Source organism: Phocoena sinus, chromosome 10 (assembly GCF_008692025.1).
Source record: "Phocoena sinus isolate mPhoSin1 chromosome 10, mPhoSin1.pri, whole genome shotgun sequence".
Classification (NCBI taxonomy): Eukaryota; Metazoa; Chordata; class Mammalia; order Artiodactyla; family Phocoenidae; genus Phocoena; species Phocoena sinus.
Genome location: NC_045772.1, coordinates 49,084,733 through 49,103,184, shown reverse-complemented (window position 1 = coordinate 49,103,184; position 18,452 = coordinate 49,084,733). Strand labels below are relative to the sequence as shown.

At 41.4% G+C, this 18,452-nt stretch overlaps 1 protein-coding gene across 1 annotated transcript; it reads right to left on the bottom strand.

Moving 5' to 3' along the window:
* Positions 1–10,103: 10,103 nt before the first annotated feature.
* On the bottom strand, positions 10,104–15,027 carry IFNG (interferon gamma). Its single transcript, XM_032645497.1, has 4 exons — positions 14,832–15,027; positions 13,613–13,681; positions 13,335–13,517; positions 10,104–10,821 (listed from the first exon to the last, which is right to left on the bottom strand). Exons 1-4 carry the CDS (start codon positions 14,943–14,945, stop codon positions 10,687–10,689), a joined length of 501 nt encoding a protein of 166 aa, XP_032501388.1. The 5' UTR covers positions 14,946–15,027; the 3' UTR covers positions 10,104–10,686.
* Between the last annotated feature and the right edge of the window lie 3,425 nt (positions 15,028–18,452).

Here is an 18,452-nt window from a genome sequence, read left to right as displayed (position 1 = left end):
TCAAATATTTTCTCAGTCCCTTTCTTTTTCTTTTCTTCTGGGACCCTTATAATTCAAATGTTGGTATGTTTAATATTGTCCCAGAGGTCTCTGGGCCTGTCCTCAATTCTTTTCATTCTTTTTTCTTTATTCTGCTCTGTGGTAATTATTTCCACTGTTTTATCTGCCAGGTCACTTATCCATTCTTCTGACTCAGTTATTCTGCTATTGATTCCTTCTAGAGAATTTTTTATTTCATTTATTGTGTTGTTCATCCTTGTTTGTTTCATCTTTAGTTCTTCTAGGTCCTTGTTAAACATTTCTTGTATTTTCTCCATTCTTTTTCCAAGATTTTGGATCATCTTTACTATCATTATTCTGAATTCTTTTTCAGGTAGACTGCCTATTTCCCCTTCATTTGTTTGGTCTGGTGGGTTTTTACTTCACTCCTTCATCTGCTGTGTATTTCTCTTTCTTCTCAGTTTGCTTAACTTACTGTGCTTGGGGTCTCCTTCTCTCAGGCTTCAGGTTTGTAGCTCCTGTTGTTTTTGGTATCTGCCCCCAGTGGGTGAGGTTGGTTCAGTGGGTTGTGTAGGCTTCCTGGTGGAGGGGACTGGTGCCTGTGTTCTGATGGATGATGCTGGATCTTGTCTTTCTGGTGGGCAGGACTGCGTCCAGTGGTGTGTTTTGTGGTGTCTGTGAACTTATTATGATTTTAGGCAGCCTCTCTGCTAATGGGTGGGGTTGTGTTCCTGTCTTACTAGTTGTTTGGCATGGGGTGTCCAGGACCGGAGCTTGCTGGTCGTTGAGTGGAGCTGGGTCTTAGTGTTGAGACGGAGATCTCTGCGAGAGCTCTTGCTGACTATTACATGGGGCCTGGACGTCTCTAGTGGTCTAATGTCCTGAACTCGGCTCTCCCATCTCAGAGGCTCAGGCCTGACACCTGGCCAGAGGACCAGGACACTGTCAGCCACATGGCTCAGAAGAAAAGGGAGAAAAAAAGAGAGAAAGAAAAAAAATTAAATTAAATTAAATCAAAAAGTTATAAAAAATATATTATTAAAAAAAATTTAGGGGCTTCCCTGGTGGCACAGTGGTTGAGAGTCCGCCTGCTGATGCAGGGCACACGGGTTCGTGCCCCCATCCAGGAAGATCCCACATGCCGTGGAGCGGCTGGGCCCATGAGCCATGGCTTCTGAGCCTGCGCATCCAGAGCCTGTGCTCCGCAACAGCAGAGGCCACAACAGTGAGAGGCCCACGTACCGCAAAACAAACAAACAAAAAATTTTAAATGTAATAAGTAATTTTAAAAAAGGAAAAAAGCAACCAAACCAATAAACAAATCCACCAATGATAACAAGTGCTAAAAACTTTAATAAGATAAACATAAAAATCAGAAACTAGTCAGTTGCATACAGTAAACGCCAAGTCTACAGTTGCTCCCAAAGTCCACTGCCTTAATTTTGGGATGATTCATTTTCTCTTCAGGTATTCCACAGACACAGGGTGCATCAAGTTGATTGTGGAGATTTAATCTGCTGCTCCTGAGGCTGCTGGGAGAAATTTCCCTTTCTCTTCTTTGTTTGCACAGCTCCTGGGGTTCAGGTTTGGATTTGGCATGCCTCTGCAAGTAGGTCGCCCTCTAGCATCTGTTCTTCGCCCAGAGAGGAGGGGGTTAAAGGAGCAACTGATTAGGGGACTCTGGCTCACTCAGGCTGGGCGGAGGGAGGGGTACAGAATGCGGGGCAAGCCTGCGGTGGCAGAGGCCGGCGTGATGTTGCAACAGCCTGAGGCGCGCCATGTGTTCTACCAAGGAAGTTGTCCCTGGATCACGGGACCCTGGAAGTGGCGGGCTGCACAGCCTCCTGGGAGGGGACGTGTGGATAGTGACCTGTGCTTGCACACAGGCTTCTTGGTTGCTGCAGCAGCAGCCTTAGTGTTTCATGCCCATCTCTGGTGTCTGTGCTGATAGCTGTGGCTCGCGCCTGTCTCTGGAGCTCGTTTAGGCGGTGCTCTAAATCCTCTCTCCCCGCACACCCCAAAACAATGGTCTTGATTCTTAGGCAAGTCCAGACTTTTTCCCAGACTCCCTCCCGGCTAGCTGTGGCGCACTAGCCCCCTTCAGGCTATGTTCAAACAGCCAACCCCAGTCCTCTCCCTGGTATCTAACCTCTGAAGCCCCAGCCACAGCTCCCAACTCCCACCCGTCCCGGCAGGTGAGCAGACAAGCCTCTCAGGCTGGCGAGTACTAGTTGGCACCAATCCTCTATGCAGGAATCCCTCCACTTTGCCCTCCACACCCCTGTTGCTGCACTCTCCTCCATGGCTCTGAAGACTCCCTCCTGCCCACACCCCGTCTCTGCCAGTGAAGGGGCTTCCTAGTGTGTGGAAACCTTTCCTCCTTCACAGCTCCCTCCCAGAGGTGCAGGTCCCATCCCTATTCTTTTGTCCCTGTTTTTTCTTTTTTCTTTTGCCCTACCCAGGTACATGGGGAGTTTCTTGCCTTTTGGGAGGTCTGAGGTCTTCTGCCAGCGTTCAGTAGGTGTTCTGTAGGAGTTGTTCCACATATAGATGTATTTTTGATGTATCTGTGGGGAGGAAGGTGATCTCCACATCTTACTCCTCCGCCATCTTGAAAGTCCTCTCTCCATTTTCCACTGTTACATCACTTTTCTCTAACAACAAGCACAGAAAGTCTATTTTAATGGGAGGGAACTCCAAGGTCAAACAAATGAGTTAAAGATTCAAGACAATTCCACTACACATTCTTAAAATGAACTTGCCTTTCTTCTTTTTTAAAAAAATTTATTTATTTTGGGCTGCATCGGGTCTTAGTTGCAGCATGCGGGATCTTCGTTGCTGCATGCAGGTTTCTCTGTAGTTGTGGCACGTGGGTATTTCCTGTTTAGTTATGGCGTGTGGGTTCCAGGGCAGGTGGGCTCTGTAGTTTGTGGCTCGTGGGCTCTAGTGGAGGCCCGCGAGCTCAGCAATTCTGGAGCGCAGGCTTAGCTGCCCCTCAGCATGTGGGATCTTAGTTCCCTGACCTGGGATTGAACCTGTGTCCCCTGCATTGCAAGGCAGATTCTTTACCACTGGGCCACCAGGGAAATACCGAATTGTCTTTCTTAAGGTAAGTTTTATGAGTAAGAGCTGACAAGTTTTAAAGAAATACAAGAAATTAGAATTTAGTTGATCCTTTAAGCCCCAAAGAAACTCAAGGAATCAAAAAATAGGCTATATTTCCTCATTTCATGCAGTTCATTAATCTTTGCATCCAGAATATTACAAAGTTCCTCCCAGGAAAGAATTGTGTTAGCATTATACTGTTGCAGGAAGGGGGACCCCTTCCAGGCCCTGAGAGTGGGCTTTTGCCTAACACTTGGAAATGAATTGTCCCGAGGAGACACACAAGCTGACAAAGCAAGAGATTTTATTGGGAAGGGGCACCCAGTTGGAGAGCAGCAGGGTAAGGGAACCCAGGAGGACTGCTCTGCCATGTGGCTCGCAGTCTTGGGTTTTATGGTGATGGAATTAGTTTCCAGGTTGTCTCTGGCCAATCATTTTGACTCAGGGTCCTTCCTGGTGGCATGCGCATCACTCAGCCAAGATGGATTCCAGCGAGAAAGATTCTGGGAGGACATAAGGACTGACGTCTCCTTTTGACCTCTCCCGAATTCTTCCAGTTGGTGGTGGTTTGTTAGTACTGGGTTCCTTACCAGGACCTCCTGTTGTTAAGATAACTCATGCAAGTGGTTACGATAGTGTCTGGCCAGGGTGGGCAGTTTCAGTCAGTGTTTCCCCTAACAATACTTTCTCACATTTCCATAGAAATTTGTAACTGACAATCACAAACAATGTGTCACTTGATCCACCCAATACCTTTTGAGTTAGTCAAGGTCACACAACTCATGAGTGACAGTGTCAGATCTTCAAAGTAACTTGGTATTTCTGAAAAGGAAGTATCTAAGAAGTGCCATAACCTCAGTTAAATAGAGTTTTTAATCCCATTCATGGCCATTGAATTTCTGACAAAGCTCTTCATGATTCATTTTTCTTTTCCCATCTAATGTGGGCTGTCAGGTCCCTATCTTGGCCTTTCCCAGCTCTCTGTGGTTTCAGTCTCAGCCTGTCCATACCTTGGGGTCTGACCAATACTGACATAGGCAGGACATAATATTCATATCGTTTTATATCCACAGCGGCTTAGCAGGGATCTGATGCAACAGATGGATTCTGACACGCTTTTGACCTTTCAAGCCCTAAGACTCCTGCCCCTTCATCTTTCCAAGTTGTTCCAGTGCAGTTGACCAGATAACCTGATCAGCACCCTCCTGCCAGCTTCCTGCTGAGGACAAGATGCTGCCACGGAGACCCAGCTCACCAGTGGGAATCCAGGTTTTTGTGGACAGATCTCTGAAAATCATGCTTGCCACACCTGTCCCTAGGGTTTGAATTACATTCTAGATGCTCCCTCCCCTCCCTCTTCAAAACTGCCATGTCACAACCTCTCAATGACTTCCAGAATGCTCTGTACCTTCCTGACCTCAATCCCCAAAGTTAGGTCAGTTTTACAAGCTCTGTACACCTCAGTTCCAAATTTCATGTTTCCCTGATGACCCCGAGACATGAAACCTCACAAAACTTACATATTAGCCTAAGTAATGATATATGATGCCAATGAAAACACAATTAAAACAAAGTAAAGTCAATGGCTTCTGACTGACTGACTTCCTTTGCTACTTGCTCTCTCTTCCTATTCTCCTAGAAGGGGAAAATTCTTCAGATCAAAAAAAACTAAAGAGAACTTGTCATGGTGAGAAAGCTACTATGATTCATTGATTTATTCAATGAAAATAGCATTAATAATAATAGTTACTCTTGACAAAGCATTTTCTCTCTCTTCCAAGCATTTTACATGCATTTTTGAAAATGTAATCCTCACGATGACCTTACAGTTCCCATTTTACAGATGAAAACAAAGAGGCTTGAAGATAGTCAATAACATTCCTAAAGTTTTGCAGGTAATGAAATCTAGGTCTAGCTGAATCCTGAAGAAGAGCTCTTAACCATAGCACATGTTCACTGGTTACTCATTAGTATTATTTTACACCAACCTATTACACATCCCTGAGGGTGGTCATACCCAGGATGTCAATGGTTCTCTGATGTGGCTTTACATCTGCAGCTCTGATCATAATGGTACTTTCACCTTTGATCTTTCATCACCATCTGCCCAAAAGAAGCCTTGTCATGGGGTTGCCAGACTCTCATTCTAGGTAAAGAGAGCAAGATAAGAAACTCTTGCCTTTGTATTTTCTCCTGTGAGCCCAACAGGGTTCAGGACATGATACCCCAAAATATGCCACCTTGATGTATTGAATATTTCACGCTGAAGGAATTTGAGAAAAAGCATTTGCAGAAAAGACTTTCTGACCTTCTCCTGAAGCAGGTCACATAACCAGAGGAAAGGAGCATTCTAGTCTTTGATGACAAGGAACTCAGAGGGGAATCTGAACAGCAGCAGGCCTTGCTAAGTGTCCCATCATTTACTACACTTTTCCATCCTTCACCAAATCTAGCATAAAAACACTCAGGTTTTACTGCTTCTTCAGGTCTTTATTTTCCTTTGAAGGTCCCTGTGTCACATATAATTTAAATAAACGTATGCTTTTCTCTTGTTAATCTGTCTTTTGTTATGGGATCCCAGTCAAGAGTTTAAAATGATAGAGAAAAAAGATATTTTTCGGGACTTCCCTGGTGGCACAGTGGTTAAGCATCCACCTGCCAAGGCCAGGGACCGGGGTTCGAGCCCTGGTCTGGGAAGATGCCACAGAGCAACTAAGCCTGTGCGCCACAACTACTGAGCCTGCTTGCTGCAACTACTGAAGCCCGAGCGCCTAGAGCCTGTGCTCTGCGACAAGAGAAGCCATCGCAATGAGAAGCCCACGCACCACAATGAAGAACAGCTCCCGCTCACCACAACGAGAGAAAGCCTGCGTGCAGCAACGAGGACCCAACGCAACCAAAAATAAATAAATTAAATATATATATAATAAATAATGCTGCCTCTAAAAAAGAGAAGATATTTTCCTTCCCTATAAGCATTCAGATGCCGATTGAATTCCAGACAGGCCAAGATTACCTCAATCCTCCCCAATTCTGTTTTTTTTTTTTTTTACATCTTTATTGGAGTATAATTGCTTTACAATGGTCTGTTAGTTTCTGCTTTATAACAAAGTGAATCAGTTATACATATACATATGTTCCCATATCTCCTCCCTCTTGCGTCTCCCTCCCTCCCACCCTCCCTATCCCACCCTTCCAGGTGGTCACAAAGCACCGAGCTGATCTCCCTGTGCCATGCGGCTGCTAATCCTCCCCAATTCTTTCAACCAACTATCTATTCAGTATAACTATTTAATAATGGCTAACATAAAATTTTAGTGAAAAATAAAAGAAGGCAATAAAACTAAAAAGGAAAGACATTCTTTTTAGTAGCTGTACAATGATTTTTTTTTTTTTATGGGGAAGCCTGACTTTGTTGGAAATGATTGATAAAAACTTTAGACTGGAAGAAGCAGCTCAGGGAATGGGGATCGAGTCTCACCCACTGGTATTCAGCTACTACCCAACAATCAAAATAATGACCTCTGATTGTTGTCAAGGACTAAACCGATGCCTTTACATAAACTTTTTCACTTAACAGTATTGCTGTGGGAGCATTAAATAAAGTAGTTGAGATGGAAGCCCCAGACAACTAACCCTTTCTGCCCTTGACACTCGCAATTGTGCCCCCACTATATACCCCAAAGCCAGTAGAATTAATCGCATTATATCCATTATCCATGTTTATGTTAGTGATCATGAGAAGTCCCAGAGTCACAACACTGGAGCATTTAAGCAGCGCTCTTAATCCCCTCTCCTCGAGCACGAGGAAACAAGGAGGGAAGAAAAAGTCTCTTGCCTCTTAGGCAGTTCCAGACTTTTCCCCGGACTCCCTGTCGGCCAGCCGTGGCGCACTAACCCCCTTCAGGCTGTGTTCACGCCGCCAACCCCAGTCCTCTCCCTGCGCTCCGACCGAAGCCTGAGTCTCAGCTCCCAGCCCCTCCCGCCCCGGCGGGTGAGCAGACAAGCCTCTCGGGATGGTGAGTGCCGGTCGGCCCTGATCCTCTGTGCGGGAATCTCCCCGTTTTGCCCTCCGCACCCCTGTTGCTGTGCACTCCTCCGCGGCTTCGAAGCCCCCCTCCGCCACCCGCAGTCTCTGCCCGCGAAGGGGCTTCCTAGTGTGTGGAAAGCTTTCCTCCTTCACAGCTCCCTCCCGCTGGTGCAGGTCCTGTCCCTATTCTTTTGTCTCTGTTTATTCTTTTTTCTTTTGCCCTACCCAGGTACGTGGGGGGTTTCTTGCCTTTTGGGAGGTCTGAGGTCTTCTGCCAGCGTTCAGTAGGTGTTCTGTAGGAGTTGTTCCACGTGTAGATGTATTTCTGGTGTATCTGTGGGGAGGAAGGTGATCTCCGCGTCTTACTCTTCCGCCATCTTCCCGGAAGCCCGTTCAGAGGCCTGAGCAGTGGGAGCTGCGGTCCTGACGCCAGGAGAGGCCTGAGGCCCAGTCGGTCCTCAGCAGGGAGTGGCAGGATGGGCAGTGGGGCGCATTCAGCACCGTCTGCGGCCTCGGGTTGAGGCGCAGTAACTTCGGGAGCTGTAGCAGTCCGTTCACCGTGAAATTCCTCTGAGTGACTACTTTCTGAAGGCCGGACACCCGTTGTGTCTTTCCCCTTCTTAACCAGCTTAGAGTTCATTGCCGATTCATGAGCCATCATGAGTACACCCTTGTGTATCCCCATGACTTCCTTGTCCTCATTCTCCCTATCCTACTTACTTGGCCAAATCAAAGTCTGCTAAACGTAACTGTCTGTCTCTTCTCTCTATATTTTCACCCACAGCTCAATATGGATAGAGACAAACACTCAGCTACACCAACTGGTGTTCCATAATTTCATGACCTTGGACTTCAAGGGGGCCCGTAAAGTTGCCTGGTAATCTACATTGCACTCTCCTGATCCATCCATTCTTATGCTTCTCGCAAGCCTCCAACGCTCCCTGAGCTGCACTCTCAGCTTTCTAATTCACTGAGAAAACTTTAAACAACCAGTTAAAATTTCCAAAAGTTCTCACCACCACATTTACTCAGCTACCAACATCAGAACCCACATAGTCTACCTTCCTACCTGTTAACAAAGATAAACTTTTTGTGCACTGCCTAAAGCCAATTCCTCTGTGTCCTCAGTTCATCTCTCTTTCTTACTCATGGAAGTACTCTGAAGTTCTTTCCTCTCTCTCCTATATCATGTATTGTTTTACTCTTAGATCATTTCTATTAATATGTAAACATGCCACTTCTCCCATCTTAAAAGCAACAACTAAAAAAATTTAAAACTTCTTTTGATGTCATATCCTGACATCTACCCCTTTCTTTGTTCTCCTTTGCAAAAAAAAAAAAAACTTCTAAAAAGAGTTATCCATGTTTATTGTCTCCAATGTCTCTCTTAATCCCATTCTAATCAGGCTTTTACCCTCACCCTCCAACTGAATTTCTCTTGTCCAAGGTCTGCAATGGTTTCCATGTTCCTAAATCCAGTGTTCAGTTCTCAGTCCTCATTTGACCAGATTTAACTGCATTTAATACAGTTTATTCCTGAAATGTTTTCTTCACTTGGCTTTCAAGACATCTCATTTTTTAGGTTGTCCTTTTATTTCACTGGCCATTTCTTTTCAGTCTCTTTGGTTGGTCTCTCCCCAGCCTCTTAAAGATAGTGTGCCTTAAGACTCAATACTTTGCTTTCCTTCTCTTCATTATATAAACTCATGACCTTCATAAGTTCAGCTGGTATTAAGTCTTTAAATACCTGCTCTACCTTCAACTCCTAAATTAACATCAACCGTCCAGAGTTCTCTCTCAACTCCAGACTGATATACCCAATAGCCTACTCAGCATCTCCACTTTGAAATCTAATGGACTCCTTAAACTTAACCTTTAAAATTGAATTTCTAGTTTTTCACCCAAAACCTGCTACCTCCAGTTTCCCCATCTCAGGTGATGACAACTTCATCTGTTTAGTTGCTCAGCTAAAAAATTAGAGATATTCTTGACTTATTTTGCTCCAACCACACTGGAGTGCTGGCTCTTCTTTTACCATTCAAGGCAAGTTTCCATTTTAGAGCCTTTGCAAAAATGTTCCCTTTGCCTAGAATCCTCTCTTAGCTCTTACAAGTGCTTCCTCAATTGTTATCTCCTCAATGAAGCCAATTATAATTACTCCATTTAAACCTCTAGCCCATTTGCTTTGTCCCACCTATAGTTTTCCCAGTTCCCCCATTCCTTTTTACCTTTTTCCCATAGCACCAATCACCTTCTAACATACCATGCAATTTACTAACATATTATGTATTTCGTTTATTATCTGTCTCCCCTTTGCTAAATTCTAAATTCCTCAAGGGCAGGGATCCTTGTTTGTTTCGTTCACAAATGTATCTCAAGTGCCTGAACAGCACCAGGCACATGGTAGGTGCTGCAGTAAGTATTTCTTGAGTGAAAGAATAAACTCTCACCACAATATTATGAGGAAGGCACAATTCTTTATCAGATGAGGAAACTGAAGCTTAGAGAATGTGAGGGTCACACTACTTGTAATGGCAGGACCAAGATTCCAATCCAAGCCTCTCTCCCTAGAGTTCCCACTCACTATTCCATACCAAATGGTGTTTGCCCAAAGTGGCCAGAGGACAAAGGGGATACAAAGATGAAGGATGCCATGGGGAGTTGAGGGAGAAAGGGAAATAAACCTTTGTGTGCCAAGCTAAACAATTTGGACTACTTTCCACAGAAGAAGCTCTGAAGTAAATGGCTACATAGTTACATCCATATTTTGGAGAGATAACTCAGACAGCTACCAAATGGAACACTGGAAACCAACAAATCACCAGCAGAGAGAAACACCAATTTTAATGGGTCTTAATCCAACTCTAATATTTCCACAGCTAAAAATGACTCTCCTTATACTAATTCATTAGTCCATGGTTCATTTAATCTGGTCCCCACTTTAGAAAAAGTCTGACACAGCATAAATAGTTATGAAATTATACTTTATTCATATATATTAAATATTGATAAACAAACATATTACTTTCCATTTGGGTACAGTCACAATTGTCAGCAATATTCTGAAGCACCAGGCATGAGATGAGATGAGATGCTATGTTTTTATCACGGGACAAGTCATATCGCCTGACACACTCAAGTGCTGTCTGACATGCCATCATAGCGGTGGCTCAGAAGGCATAGTCTCAAATAGGCAGCAACTGGATGGCATCATTTCATTTATCAGCATTCATTATATCATCAAGTGAAATAAATGCACAACCCACAGGGTCTTGCTTTGGTCAGCTGCCTAGTTGGTCCCTGAGATAAAGCCTTGTAATCACATAGACTTGCCTAGTGAGTCAGAAAAAAAAAAGGGTCAAGTGAAATAGTCACAGGATACAGGAATTATAAATAACACATAAATTAATAGATACTCATTTTCATGACATAAAAGTTACTATTATAAATACTTTGATAAGTCTAAATATATATTCCCCATATAAATAATGTAAAATATTAAATATTAATAAATAGATTTAGATTTTAAAATTCAAATATTGCAGGCAGGATTATTTCGACGCTCTCTGGCCTCGAAACAGATTCTGACTTCTCCTCCGCTTTCTGAGGTTAGATCTTGGCGACAGGTCCTTCATCACTTTGATGAGTTCACTTATGGCTTTGCGCTGGATCTGCAGATCATCTACCTATTGGGAAAGAAAACAGCAAAATTAATTTCAGGCGTACAAATCATTAGGATATTCTGCTGTCATGGTCAAAGAAAGTAGAAGTATTCCTTTAAAGTGAATTCTTTTCACTAGCAATATATTACCTTAATATGTAATGTTGGTTTCTTCAGTGATTAAGACTAAAATTATAATTAAATTGCTAGTTGTGTTGTAACATGGTGGGACACATTACATATCCTTTAATTTACCACTACAGAATTCTGAAAATTATATAGCAGAAAGAGCCCTGAAGTAGTGACAAAAAAATGTGTGTTTGAATCCTGTGTGTACAATACATGTGACTTTAGTCACTTAACCTCTCCAAATCTCTGTTTTCTCCTCTGAACGATGAGGAGATTGTTTAGACGACCTCTAGGCTCTCTACCACTTCAATCACTTTGTACTTAGTCTTTGCTATAAGTATCAAATGAGTTACTATAGCCAATGGCTCTCACCTTTGGTGTGTAGAAGAATAACCTGGAGACCTAATGAAGAACTCAGACACCCAGGTGTATGAATTCAGACTAGGCCTGGGCCATTGTGTAGTTACTAACACCACCAGGTGATTCAGGCACCACCAAAGTTTGAAAACCACTGGTATAGGTTCAGTACTTTGTAAACACCAAGTCCAAGTCAGATGAAAATCATTAATTTTTAATTTCCCCCAAATTAGGTCAGTCTCATCATTTGCATAATGGGATTAAAAATAAACACCGATCATATTTACATGGCAATAATCAATTACTGGTATATAACACTTAAAATTAGGAATGAAAGCAAATTTCCCGGTACCCTGCCTTCCATTCCAGCAAATTGAACTATTTTCTCACTCTACCCAATAGGACCATTTAGGTGAAGTCATGCTTCATAAAATGAGGACCATTTACTTTCATCTTTGCTCTGCCACTAGATGTCTTTCTAAAGCTGGAAACACTGCAGCCCCCTTGCCGCATTTCGGAGAATGACTAGGCTGCAGGACTAAAAGGCATAACATGCCTTAAATACGTTCGCAATTGAGCAAAAAAAGACAATGGTTGAGAGCTCACTCAGGACTGCCCATTGTGAAGCAGGAGGCTTGGAGCTTCCAGAAGGATGGGACCAACAGTTGTTTTTTTTTTCAAGGCCCAGTTACAGCAGAATAGAAAAGTTTCTACCGGGTGTGTGTTTACAAGTGATAAATTGAACTTTCCAGTGTTCAAAGCATCACCAAGAAACTAAGAGACTCATCCAGGACTGAATAGCAAGCCAGAGGCAGCACTGGGCTAGGAATAAGTGCTTTTTCATTCTCTAGCCTGCAACCAATGGATATCTGCTGAACACCGGAAAACATTACCAGTGGAAGTAGTAATGGTCTTATAATTTTTCCAAGCCACTCTCATACCATTGAACATACTGGAGACTAGAGCAATCTTGAAGAGCAGCACTTATTTCATTTCCTAGGAGCTTATGTGAGATTGCTGAGAGGCAGACCCAGTCATAGGGAGAGCTGGGCACAAATCCTGAGAGCACAAGTCATAACGGGACCCCTCCTCATTCAAGCCTATTTATACCAAAGCCAACCCCCCCCCGCCCCCCAAAAAATCTGGAGGCCTTTGTCTCTTAGATGAAATTTTGGAAAATGTGACGTCTTTATGCTTCAAAGTTATTTTTCACCTTCTAGAAACCATAACTTTAAAGACTCAAGGCAATTTGATAAGATAAAGCTGAGGAGCCTAAGGATTTCTCCAGCCAAGATGTTCTAGTATCCAAAAGTTGATAGGACAGTTCTTTCATAAGGTATAAATTCTACCTATTTTCTTTTCTAAAAACAAACACTCTCACCTCTACTTGGGCTGCACAATCTGAGAGGTTGACCAGAGTCTGGCTGTAGGAGGGCCTTTGTCTCCTCAAAGGCCATACCTTTCTCCTAACTCATTCTCATTTTCTGGCATTGTAGAATTTTAGAGCAAAGGAGACCATAGAAATTATAGTGAACCCAACAGGCTCCTTTTAAGATGAGGAAACAGCCCCAGCCAGGCCTGTGATTCATCTGAGATCACACATTTCTTTGGTGGCTGAGCTAGGAGCCACCCTCCCACTTTTCCCCCCACCCTCCCACTGCTCTTTCCATTAAGACATGCAACATCCTATTCAAAGCAAGAGAATTTCCAACACACAAACAAGGGGCAATGGGAGAACTGCTTTTCAATACTCCCCCCACTTCTTCCCTACTTCTTTCTCACTGATTTGTTCATTCACCTATCTTTGTGCTGTAGACATAATTCCAGTATTTTCCCAAATCGCAAATTTAAGTGACTCGCATAACTGACTTTGCAAAGTCACCCAAAACACAAACAGAATTGGTAAAGAGGGGTTTTGGCCACAGGTTCATTTCATAGCTTTAACAACTGTACCCAGTAGCTAATTTCTACTTTCTGGGAATGAAGTGCTTTGCAAGAGCCTCTGCAATGAAACCAAAAAAAAGAAAAAAAAAAGAATTAAGATCATCTCACCGGAATTTGAATCAGCTTTTTGAAGTCATCCAGTTTCTCAGAGCTGCCATTTAAGAACTTCTGAAACATGTCCTGCTTGATGATATCCATGCTCCTTTGAATGATCTGGTTACCTTTTAAGTTTTCAAAGAGTTTGAAGTAGAAGGAGACGATTTGGCTCTGAATTATTTTTTTGTCACTCTCCTTGGGAGAAAATGGCACAAAGAGAAGTTGATGTGAATTTATCCATCAGAAAATAAGCAATAGGAAAATTAGCCAAGTGGAAATGTTCAGCTTACATCTTTCCAATTCTCCAGAATTTGTAAGAAAAGAGGCCCACCACCAGCTACATCTGGGTTACTTGCATTCTGAGAAAACAAAACAAAACAGGAAAAAATTGGTTTACAATCAGTCCATAAATTGCCCTAAAACTGTACTTCAAGTTTTATTGAACTTGGATGCTGACAGCGTTCACTGATTTTATTTTCAACACTCTGTTTGGTTCTAACAATGTTTTCTCAAAAGCCATCGTGTTGGATACAGCCAAAGACTATCATGCTATTTTAGCTTTCTTATTTACTAATATAACTTCACAAATGAACTCAACAAGGCTGATGATACTTCAGTTGTCCCAAATAACTATAGTAAGGGACAGAAAGTATTTTTAGGTCTAGTGAAAAACCCCAGCAAAGCCATCTCACTATAAAATACTGCCCCGCTATGGTACAGGTTTCTATAACCTCTACCTGTGCCCTCCTATAAGATATTATGTCAGCTTTAAAAGATAGCTCCAGCTGTAATTATAGTAGCTAAATTTTGGACATATAAGAAAATATTTAAAATGGAAAAAACTATTTTAATTAACCATAAGTAAAAATTTTAAGAAACTCATAAAATGAAAGAAAAAAATTTTTAAATAGAAAGCAGATTAAACTCCTACAAAAAAATCTCAGCAAATGACTACTCCAAGAGTAATTCACAGACAATCTGGATGGGACAGTAAAATTTTAAAACCACTTTTTGGAGAAAAACACCTGTAAGTGATTTTTTTTTAAGCCAAAGCTTTAAGGACCTCATCTTCTTTAATTGATCAGTTATTTCAAATGACCATTTTTAAAGCTAATCTTGACCTTCCTTTGACTGTCACCATCATAGCAGCCTGAGAAATCAGAAACAAAGACCTAGTCATTTTTTCAGTATGCATACTACTTGACATCATAATTAAACGGATTCTCATCACAAAATTAGCAATGCTCTAAATTATACCCGTATTATGCCCATCTTTTGGAGGATTCATGAATCCCCACTGAATCTCCATAGCAAATTGAGCAGAGAGTTAAAGCATTATCTAGATCGTTTAGTCAAAAAAGCACATCCAGCCAACAAGAGCCACAATAACACCAAGTCTTCTCAAGATGACTGTGGGCTAGAGATGAGAGCCCATCATAGATACAATTACAAGTTAACATTAAACATCAGTCACTTCAACCACAAGCATTATTAAAAGGTCATACTTACAAAATATTCCTTTAGGTTTTGTATTTCTTTAAAAAATGGGGCCTGGCAGTAAAAGCCAGAAGAACCCAAAATCACGCATAGCTGAAAAGCTAAGAAATAACTGGTATATTTCATTGTTTCGGAGAGAGTTAGGTGAAGTAGTTGTAGCTCCTGTATTAAGTTGATCAGGTCCCAAGGACGTAGCTGGTCTCTCTTTTCTAATAGCTGATCTGCAGATGATCAGAAGAATGTACTGTGTCTCCTTTTGCTACTGGTATTTATACCTAGTTGAAGTCTCATCAGGATTACGTATTTTCACAAGTTTTTTAAGATGAGATGGTGACAGATAGAGATGCTAGTTAGTTGGTATTAATAACTATGGTTTTGTGGCATTTTGGTGTTGTAGTTAAGAGTTTCCTTTCAACTCCTTGGGTCTTTTGACGAGGAGACAGACCCATCATGCCCACCTGTGCCGTTCTTGTGGGATACTTTGAAAGCACTTTCACTTCACACCATCCAGGGATTGGAAATTTTTGTGCACCTCCTCCTTTTGCTCTTGTAAAATGTTGATTCCTCATCCAGAGATTACATTGATCATTCGTTTGTGGTCGGAAGCAAGTAAAAAAGGAAATTCTAGGGGCTCTCAAACCTTTACAAAGGGGGTGCCTCTTAAAATTTTTCTTGCAAATGATCAGAAATCAAGGAAAAGAATGTGGTTAGAAAACCAGTGTGGTAGGAAGCCCTTCATCAAAGATGGTTAATATAATATCTACCACAAATTTATGTTGCTCTGACCAGCAATGCCCAACAGAAATATAATGCAAGCCAATTTTCTAATAGCCCCATTACTAAAGGTAAAAAGAAACAGGGGAAAATAATTTTTAAATATATTGTACTTAAACCAATATATCCAAACTACCATTTCAATATGTATCAATACAGAAAAATATTAATAAAATATTATACATTCTTTTTGTTAAACTAAATCCTAGAAATCTGGTGTGCATTTTATACCTATGGTACATCTCAATTTGGACTCACCATATTCAAATGCTCAATAGCCATGTGTGGCAAGAGGCTACCATATTGAACAGCAAAGCTCTAGATGATAAATTGTTCCAAATAATCACTAATGATAGATTTTTTTTAAACTTTTTTTTTTCCTTTCAGATACAAATAGGATTGTTTTTTCTCCTCTCTTAGTAATTTACTTATGAAATATAGCACTTAGGGATGGCACAGAAGACCCTCCACTATTTGATTCCAGCCCACCTTGCCTTTCAACCTGTACTGTATACACAGCAGTATTGCAGTTATGAATGCAGACTTGAATCCTGTCTCCACTGCTATCTAGCTATATGATTTTGAGTAAGCTTCTTAACTCTTCTGTAGCTAGGTTTCCTTATCTTCAAAGTGAACCTAATATTAGTATCTTCTCCGGGCTTCAGTTGAAAATTGTCAGATGATAATTTATGAAGTGCTAAGAATTTTGCCTATCATGTAGTAAGCACTCAAAATGATCTATTCCTATTCAGGCACGTTGGATGACTAGTCATTCCTAAAAAAAACACACCCTGAGCCTTTGCCCATGCTGTTCCTTGATTTCCCACATCTGTGCCTCTCAGAGTGGCACCCAGCTATCCAAGTCCAGCCTAAAAGTCATTATCTGCGTGAGTTCTCTCAAAATGATCCTTCTGAAAAGTAATTTCACATCTTGTCTACAAAGGTCTAGGAAAGTGGTTCACACTTTTCTTAGAGTCTTGAACCCTCAATCTCATATTAGAGTTAGTTATGTATCTTCTCCTAATCTAGGGACTGAGTTCCCTAGAATCAGAAATTGTTTCTGTTACGTAACACAGTTTTCTTCCCTAAAAACATTGTAACGTGGAGATTTGTCCATTGACAGCACTGAATAAAAGTGAACTTGAATGCTTAATTCAGGGCCTACTCTTCCCTCAAGCTAATTTTCTTCAAGTTCTAATCCCAATGCTATCAGAACTAACCTGTAGGAAACTCGTTTTTAATTAAAGAGAGTTCATGATTAATGTTGGAAACCTGATGCTATGTCTCTTTAGCCAACCCCTGCTTACTGGGGCAATTCCATGTATTATTTTATGTGAAAAAGGCCTGAAAACTGTTTGAGGGGTTATCTTCCCAAAGAATAAACAAAATCAAAAAGTGTTTGTGGGACCAAAGCCTCACATCAAGTGAGGAGTGTCAAGTTACACTGCTGCCCACAAAGCTCTATTGTATCGCTCCTCAAGGAAAAAGACAGCCCAGATAAAGTGCTTACAGGGTGACACTGTGACAAGAAACCCTTTCCAAAGCCTTGAGACAAGTGCAGGCACTCAATACTATCCAGGAAACCTATGACCAAACTCCAAGATACTGTAAGGAATGTTACCAACGTTCTGGAAAGAAGTAAAAATTTGTTCTGCTCATCCCTTGATCTATCCACTGGAATATGGTGTTGGGGGTGAGGAGTTAAGAATAGCGAGGTCCATAATTGGGAATTACACTTTGTCTGGGGGTTTGTAAATTGCAAATCCCTATTCAAAATCATATGCATATATATATATATAATATATATATATATATACACACACACACATTAGGGATATGTTTACAACATGGCCAGATGTATAGAATTAATAAATACATGGCTAAAATTCAAGCTCTAATAGCTCTTGATGGCATGACCAAGCACAGCACAGAATTAGGGAATTACAGAGACTATCTATGGCCTATTCTCTCATTTTTTTTTAGATTTGTAAATCAAGACCCAGGAAAAAAAACAAGTTGCTGTGCTTAAATTCATTCAACTGGACAATGTAGAGCTCAGTCTAGAGCCAAGACCTTTTCCTTAATCTACCTGTCCCCAGTCGATAGCCATCAAAACTACTGTATGTACCAATAACTGTGTTAAATATGTGAATTCAAGTAATTACATCCTATCAGGCTTTGATTCTGGGACTTTTTTTTTTTTTCTGTAGAATTTGTGAAATAATAGTCACTCTTTAATTCCTTAAAAAATAGTAAGACTGCAAATAAAAGTTTTGAAATTATTGGTTAGACATCCCAGCAGGCCCAACTTCGTGGACATAAGACCTGTACAGTCTATCAGGACCCCACACTTAGAGGAGCCCACATTTGGTTTAATGTTTTGTTGTTACGTTGTTGAAATTCCTAATAATTTTTAAACAAGCGGCTCCCATTTTCATTTTGCACCAGTTCCTGCAAATCCTGTAACTGGTCTTGCATCCCAGGCTGGAAGTGAATCACATCCTATGAGATTTTCATCTTTCAACATACGATTTTGGGGTTCAGAATGTTGTCACTACAATAGTATATTTTTTGATCTTTTCCTGTCTTGTCAAGTTTACAAAAAAAGATGTTTCTCTCTCTTTTCTGCCTGTAAAACACCTTCTGTTGCACATGCAAACTAGAGGTTTCACACTTTGTTGGTTCAGCCAACACTGAGGCTGCAGAATCATTCACCACCAAGATATCCTTTAAAAGTTTTTCAAACCCACCAGGAGCCAAAGTGTGAGCAAATTACTAAAACGAAGGGACTGAAAACTTTCTTTTTTCCCTTCAGCCAGACTTCTTTCTGAAAACTGGTGATGGTTATGCATTAAGCGT

Coding starts and splice junctions, on each gene's coding strand:
- IFNG (XM_032645497.1), bottom strand. CDS start 14,945: ATGAAATATACCAGTTATTTCTTAGCTTTTCAGCTATGCGTGATTTTG. Junction 13,682..14,831: donor AAAACCTAAAGGAATATTTT/GTAAGTATGACC, acceptor TTGTTTTCTCAG/AATGCAAGTAACCCAGATGT. Junction 13,518..13,612: donor TTCTGGAGAATTGGAAAGAT/GTAAGCTGAACA, acceptor TTTTCTCCCAAG/GAGAGTGACAAAAAAATAAT.